The 7,462-nt window shown below is 44.2% G+C and overlaps 1 protein-coding gene across 1 annotated transcript; it reads right to left on the bottom strand.

Moving 5' to 3' along the window:
• Window positions 1-853: 853 nt before the first annotated feature.
• Window positions 854-6,609, bottom strand: SCG2 (secretogranin II). Its single transcript, XM_054639187.2, has 2 exons — window positions 6,528-6,609; window positions 854-3,210 (listed from the first exon to the last, which is right to left on the bottom strand). Exon 2 carries the CDS (start codon window positions 3,194-3,196, stop codon window positions 1,319-1,321), a length of 1,878 nt encoding a protein of 625 aa, XP_054495162.2. The 5' UTR covers window positions 3,197-3,210; window positions 6,528-6,609; the 3' UTR covers window positions 854-1,318.
• Between the last annotated feature and the right edge of the window lie 853 nt (window positions 6,610-7,462).

A 7,462-nucleotide genomic window follows, 5' to 3' on the forward strand; every position in this document is an offset into this window, starting at 1 on the left:
GAATGCTCAGGGAATGGCAACACTAAAGATGAAGTTTTATTTTTCTGCAGCCTTTGTACTTCATTAGACATTGCCAAAAATCCTCCCCACTCCACTTAGCTCAGATGAGCTGCTACAGAATACCACAGGGAAAACCACTCTTAAACTATAATCCTGGAAATGAGCTGTCCCAGTGAAAACCACCTCTGACTCACAGAGTTATGCAAGCACATTTCCTTCTGTAAAAGAGCCAGAACCTTTCCAGACCACCTACTGCAGGTCATAACAGGAGCTCAAGAGACATTTCAAATGCCCAGATAGTGTGCTGAATAGTAAAGGCTTTCTGTGTATTTATGTGACATGTAATGGTCATTTCATGGAGAAGGAAATAATATTTTATCAGCCAAACCAATGCTGTTCCCCACAGGGGAGTTCCCTGCCTTGGAGCCTGCCTCTTTCTTTGTGGTTGTCACCATGAGAGATGGAGGGGACTCGTCTGCAGAGCTTCCCAGAGCTCACCTTGGAAGGTTCCATTTTGTATTTTTTCAGAGCTTCGTCATCAAGCCTGTCTAAGCTGGACAGATCATTTATGTTCCTCCTGCTGCCAAGAGGTACAGATGCTCTTAATTATGTGAAGCCAAATTTTCAGTTGTAGGTAATGCAGGTATTACACTGATTGACTTCAGCAAGCTCTTTAGGTACCCCCTGCTCTTAAGGGTAACACCAGTTGATGTTCTTATGGCCCAGAAAACCACAAGTTTATGCTTACAACTTAATTTGTAGGAAAAACAATATATTTCAGAAGAGTCATCTGTAGAAGTAAAAATATGTTTCCAATTAGTATGACTTTATCAACTGTCACAAAGAAACAAAGTCGATTGTCCAGAAATAATTTATTCATCAACAATAAAACACTGAATAGAAAAAGCCTTGTAAATAAAACTATATATATATATAATGCTTTATTTTTTTATTCGATACTGCACAAAAACCACTACAGACAGTAACAAAATAATCCAATTAATCTTAAAAATTTCAAATTATAATTGTCACTCTTCCTTTATCATGTTTTATTAACAATGCAAAGGTCATTTGTTTACATATTATACTTTTACTTGATATCATTAAATTGTTTCTTAAAACACTTGAAGCAATTTGTTGTTTGCCCCATAATTTATAACATATATCAATAAACAATATAACAGCTCTGAGAAAGATATGCAGACTGTTCAATGGTAAATAGTCTACCATAGGTTGTTTAGTGTGAAAGCAGGAATAAATCACAACTGAATTGGGATAGAAGTCAACACATTGAAGAGAAATAATGCTTGGGGAACAATTACATGTTTTCCATTGCTCGCTTGGTGATGTGATCTCTTTCAAGCTCTGATTTCTCCTGTTTTAGGTACTCCAGCACCTTTGCCAGCATATCCTCATCCAGGTACTGCCTGGTTTGTGTGTCATCAGCCTCCCCAGCCATGGAGAGCCTTTTGCTGAGCGAAGCCAGCTTGGCAGCCTCCTGTGGTCCCAGCTGGTTGAGGTGCTCTCGGATGGCCTGCTCCAGCTGCTCCTCTTCCTGCAGGTTGCTCTCAGAAGCTGCAGCAGGGACTCTTTTCATCTGGTTGGTATTGATCACCTCGGGGTATTTTGCCAGCACCTTTGCCAAGTAATCAGCCAGCTCTTCATCCTTCTCATTCAGCTTCTCGTACTCCGCTTGTCGCCTTTCCAAGTCGTTCATCCAGGCAGCTTTAGGGAACAGGTGCCCTTTCAATCTTCTGGGAATGTAAGACAGTCTTGGCAAGTCATTTTCTTGATTAAGACGATTTAGTAAGTAGGAGGGATTCTGGTTAGCTAAATTGTCGTTTCCCAGAAGGCTGACAATATCTTCAATATTGAGGTCTTCGGGTAGATTTTCTGGAATAAGAGGCTGCTTCATGTACCCATTTTTAGAGTTTATATTATTTTTAAATATATCACTCTGTCCTAGATTGGTTTCAGTTATCTCGTCAAGGTCTTCTGGGAATTCCATTTCCTGCTCAGCTTCCAACCTTTCACTCTGAAGCTGCTTTTTTTCTCCAGCTTTCAACATGTCTAACAAATCCTCAGGAGGAATTTGCAAATTCCTTGAGATTTCTATCAGCTGAGCTATAGCCTGAGGATCAAGTTGTTTATCCAAAAACATGGATGCTCTTTTTTCCTCAAGTTCTCCTCCAGTCCTTAATTTCCTATTCCCAGCACTACCCATCAGCCTCTTCAGGTAGTAATTCATTAGTTTTGAAACGTCCTCTGACACTTGATCTTTATTTTCTCTTCTTATTTCATCCTCAAGGAAGCTGAGTTTTCCTGATCTTTTCATTTCGTCGTCAATCTCCTCTTCATGTTTATCAATTTCCTCTTTGCTGTCTTTTATCTCTTCCTGGGTTTGGCTTTCCACTTTTTCCTCTATGGGATTCCAGTCTTCTCCTCCAACCACATCTTCATACGCGATGTTATTCACTTTGTACACATCATCTTCATCATCTGTATACAACTTCTGGTCCTCATCCAGCCTTTCTTTCTTGTGGTTACTGGGCCCTGCCATCTTGCCCAGCTCCTGGAACACGGACTCCAGGGTGGCGAGGCTCTGGGGGGTGTACTGCTCCTCCACGATCTCGTTGGTACGCTTGAAGGGACTGTCTCTGGAACCCTCTTCATAGTGCCCAAGTGGCATCTTGAGGTACTTCTGCCACCTCTCAGGCCACTTGTAAGCCTCGTAATCATCAGTTACTCCAGCTGGAAAGTTGTTATCTGAGCCCAGACCATAGGGTTTATTCTCCTTTGGGCCAGATTTTGACTCCTTCTCGGCTTGCCGCAAGGCTTCCAGCATCACTTTAACCCACTGGGACTCATCTTCAGTCAAAGAATCCCTCACATTATCTGGGAGGTGAAGCTGGTCCTTGCTTTCTCTCTGTGGGAGGAGGTAGGGGAGACTTTGATAAGAGTTGTAGTCAGGGCTGCCTTCTCCCTTGTTGGTTTGCTTGCGAAGGTCCTCTATGTATTCCAGCGCTTTGATCATGTCGGGATTTGGGAGCCTTTGTAGGTTTTTCATTGCATAGTCTGGGTCTTTCTGAAGCAGCTGGTGCTGCTGGAAGGAGGCTGCATCAACCCAATAGATTAGGACAAAGAAAAAGGTGAGAGCACAGGCTGCTCCAGGCTGGAAGGTTTTACTTTCGGCCATGTTTAAAATATTTCCTTTAAATAAAGAAGAAGAAGAAGAAGAAGAAGAAGAAAAAGAAGCTGTTAACATATGGAAACAGGCTTAGAAAACAGAGCTATGCAAGAAATTTCTTATCTCTATCCTCCAAGTACTTTATGAACATTAATTGTCCAATGGCAGCACCAAAGTACAAAATACCAATCATGAAATGCCCATAGACACACCCAGATGTCATTTTGATCATGAGAACAAAGCACCTAAATGACAAAATTGGTGTATCCATACATTTAAATGCTGCTCAAAATACTAATATTAAAGTGACAGACAGAAATATTTTGTGAGATTTCTCCATAGGGCATCTAATTTCATGCCAGGACAGCTGAATGGTGCTGTATATTGCTAACTGCAATAAAATTATTGGGATGAAGTGAACATGACATATAAAATTACTTGCAAGTTTATTTCTGTCATTACTGATAGTACTGAAGCTATTATTTCCTTTATTTTGCTCTTCCATATTAAAAAATTATTTGTATTACAATGGAATATCAGTTAATGATTCTATGACTCATCTTCCTGGGGCAATGATCTCTTATATGAGAGGAAAAATATAATTTATCCTAAAGGTATAAAATAATTTTACTGAATCCTTGAAAGCCCATCTTAGAAACAAGCTCGAGTAGGTAGGTTCTGAGTGGTGATTTCATTCATTTGCTTATTCATTCACTCCAGGAGAAATCGAATCAGGTCCCAGGACAGGCAGAAACATGACCACTGGCAAATTTGGTTAGAATAGATCAGTAGAAGCCCGTGTCTGCCCAGCTTACACCAGACAAAAATAAACTCTGGAACAGAACCGGGAAAAATATGCTTCTGACAGAATGAAGATGATTACAGCATCGCTGTGCATGAGGATACAGCTGCAAAAGCCCAGCCTTGCAGGAGCTGGGCACCCTCCCCACAGCACAGGGGAAATGGCCATCAGTCATTCCCCAGGACACTCTCAGGCACTGGCACACGGGGGCCACAGGACAGATTGGACTCTTTTCTGACCCACTTGCATTAACAAATAAAGTACAATAATGAGAAAGGAATTATAAAGATATCAACTGCTTTGATTAATTGACCTATTTTGCTTCCTTTAGTTTTTGGCTTGGTAAATCTTCCTGCTGAGACTCTGGTGGTTCATGAGAGCCCGAAAGAGCTGTGTACACCCATGTTTACCCACTGCTGGAAGCAGAAAGTGAGCATGGATGCGTTCATTTCAGCTCACTTGTAGAGTTTTCCACTCCATTTTTGTCCTTGACATAATGTGACTTAACTAAATAATTAAAGCCCTATCAGTTCAGAGAGCTGCTTATTTCCCCCCTTCAGTATGCATGAGCAGGCTAACAGGCATAATAGCAAACAATTTCCCAAACATTTCTGACTTCAAGCCTGGATACATTTGAGCATTATTTCACAAATGATTAGTTCAACAGCTAATTAGACAGTCCCACCCTCCGGATTTGTGTTTGCCCTGAGTCAAAGCCAACACAATTGCTTCATTTTCTGTCACAGAAAAGGCATTAGCCCTGGACATAAATGTATATTAAAAAACCCCAAACAAACAAACAAAAAAAAAACAAACAAACCCCCCCACAACCAAACATCACCTAATTTTCTATTTCTGTAGCAAATAAGTGAAATTAAGGCTTTCTTTTCAGCAGACTGGTCATTAACAGAGTTCGTTTGATCAGCACATGAGAAACTGTCCTTTCCAAGGGATGGGGGAAGGGAGAGTCCTATAATCATCTGCCAAGCACCTCCCACTCACAAAGACCAGGAACTCACCCTCCTTCTCTGCACACAATTTGGATTGTTACAGCCTTTGCAAGGGCTGTCAGCATCCCACTAAAATCAAAATGTGTGCAGCCAGGCAAAGTTTAGTTTAGTGTTTGTTCCACAAGGATGTTGCTCAATTGGGTATTTCCTTTGCAGGAATAACAGATCATTGGCTCCTCTCTGCACATTTTCTGTGCATTTGCCTCTAGGTCAATTTTTACTTCCAATTTATTGGTAGATGATGTTTGAAAGCCTTGTCAAACAGATTTGGGAATGATTTCTTTTACAAGCTATCAGTTCAGGTCGGAAATCTTGTCGTTAAATATACTGCGCTATCCAAGGTAAGAGGATTCCTCCCCAGTCTTTCAGACTTTAATTCCACATTTGTTTTTAAAATAGGACATTTTAGCCTATCTTTAGGAAATATTGTAAACATTCTCTTCTGTGCCTCTCAAAGGACAATATGCTAAAACAGCTCTGTTGTCTTCAGATCGATAACTGTGAAGCCAGTCTAGATGGAGAGCATATTTGCTCCTCTATTAGAACCTAACAAACAGGGAAATCGTCTTTTAGCCAACAAATAAAGATGAAGAAGCTCCTCTTTACAAAATGAGGCAACCATGACCAAAATTTAACACATACAAAGGCAATACGGACTGCAAAAAGTTCCCTGAAAAACAGACACAGAAAATATCTTGTTTCTGGGATGTTTCCATGGTAGCAGTAATTTTCTCTCTCATTCTCCTGGCAGTTGTTTCTGATGTGACTCTAATGTTTCCAGTGAAATTTAGCTATGAAAACTCATAGGTTTTTCCTATAGATGTGTCCCTGCTCTGACAGCCTTAGGTGAAACATAAGAGCAGTTTTCCATAGGGAAAATAAATATATCATGCACTCTTCCTCCCATTTCTTTTTTGCAATAAATAACACGACTGCAGCAAATGTGCCTTGTTTATAAGCGTCTCTAACCTTTTACCCTGTGAAAGGAACTAAAAACACAAACAAAACAGCAATGAAGGGTAAAATCCCAAACCCACGGCAGTCCTAGTGACGAGAAGGACTGTTTGCATGCGGATCCATCTGGGAAGAGGCTCGGAGGGTGTTTGATCCGAGGGAACCCCCCGCCCATCCCTGAAGCGCCGTGAGCGGGCATGGCTGAGCCCGCCGCTCCTGGGAGCGCTCCCGCTCCGCTGCCCGCCCGAGCCCGGCCGGCGCTGACAGCGCACGGACACAACACATCCGCATTTACACACACATACATGCATCTTTATATGTGTATAATACACATAGTGACAGGGGCTATGTGTTCTATTTTATAGAGGTGTGCTCCCTTGCAAGCCCAGCCCCGGCACCGCCGGCTCTCGGTGCGACTTCACCGCTCTCTCAGTGTCGGATCCTCCTGCGCAGCCCTGGGGTCCCCGCATCCTACATCCCAATCTACATCGCTACATCCCAATCTACATCGCTATATCCCAGTCTGCATCCCTGCATCCCAGCATCCTAGAGCCCGACGGCCCTGCAGCCCTACCTGCGCTGCCGCCGCTCCGCCGCCTTCAGCACCAGGACAGCGCCCGCTTATACCGCCCCGGCCGCGCGTCACGGCCCCGCCCCGCCCGGCCCCGCCCGCTTCGGCACCGCCCCGCCCCGCCCCGGTCCCCGCGGGGCTCTCCGCGACCCCCAGCCCGGGCACGTCCAACCGGCTGCGGGAAAAGGAGGAGATGGAAAAAATGGAGAAAAGTTTAAAAAATACAGAGGGGAAAAAGGACGAGGAAAATAAAGGGAGAAAGCAAAGCAAGGAAGAAAGAAGAGGGAAAGGGGAAAAGATTTAAAAATAAAAAAGGAAGAAAAAGGCAGACGTGATACAGCCAGTGCCTTCTGCTTCTCAGGCTGGGAGGAAGGACTCGATAAAGCCGACCCAGACCTCGTGGGGTGGGTGCAGAGCAAACCAGCAGCAGGAGCACATGGAATGAACCCCGAGGTGGGTGCAGCCCAGCTGTGAGGATGACTCTGCACCCCAGGGTCAGTGTGAGTGTGCCTGGCTGTGCCCGTGCCTTGGCAGGAGGCGGCCTTTCAACAGCTATGGCCAGCAGGGGTTTTTTATTTTTTTCTCTTTAGTTCATTGAGCTATTGTGGCACATTTCTGGCTTTGTCACAGGGCAGGGATAGTTCATGGCCTTGTCATCAGTTGTAGGAGGCTCTGGAGCTCTGGACCAACAGAGATGGATGCTCCTGAGGGAGGGGCTGAGGGGGAAGGACACCCCTCCATTGTTTGTCTGAGGTAGATGGAAAGACTGAAGCACATTGGGGAAATAGAAGGCAGAAGGTTCCTCCTGCTCCAGCAGCCCCCATCCCAGCCTGTGTGCCCTGGCTGTGGTGGCTGTGGCATGGGACAGGGGCCAGGCTGGCACTGCTCTGGATGGGGATGGAGCCAGAGAGATGGCACTGCCCATCCCTGGGGCACTG

This window comes from Agelaius phoeniceus, chromosome 10 (assembly GCF_051311805.1).
Source record: "Agelaius phoeniceus isolate bAgePho1 chromosome 10, bAgePho1.hap1, whole genome shotgun sequence".
NCBI lineage: Eukaryota > Metazoa > Chordata > Aves > Passeriformes > Icteridae > Agelaius > Agelaius phoeniceus.

Excerpts from the sequence above, each read along its gene's own strand:
- SCG2 (XM_054639187.2), bottom strand. The coding sequence starts at position 3,196 with ATGGCCGAAAGTAAAACCTTCCAGCCTGGAGCAGCCTGTGCTCTCACC.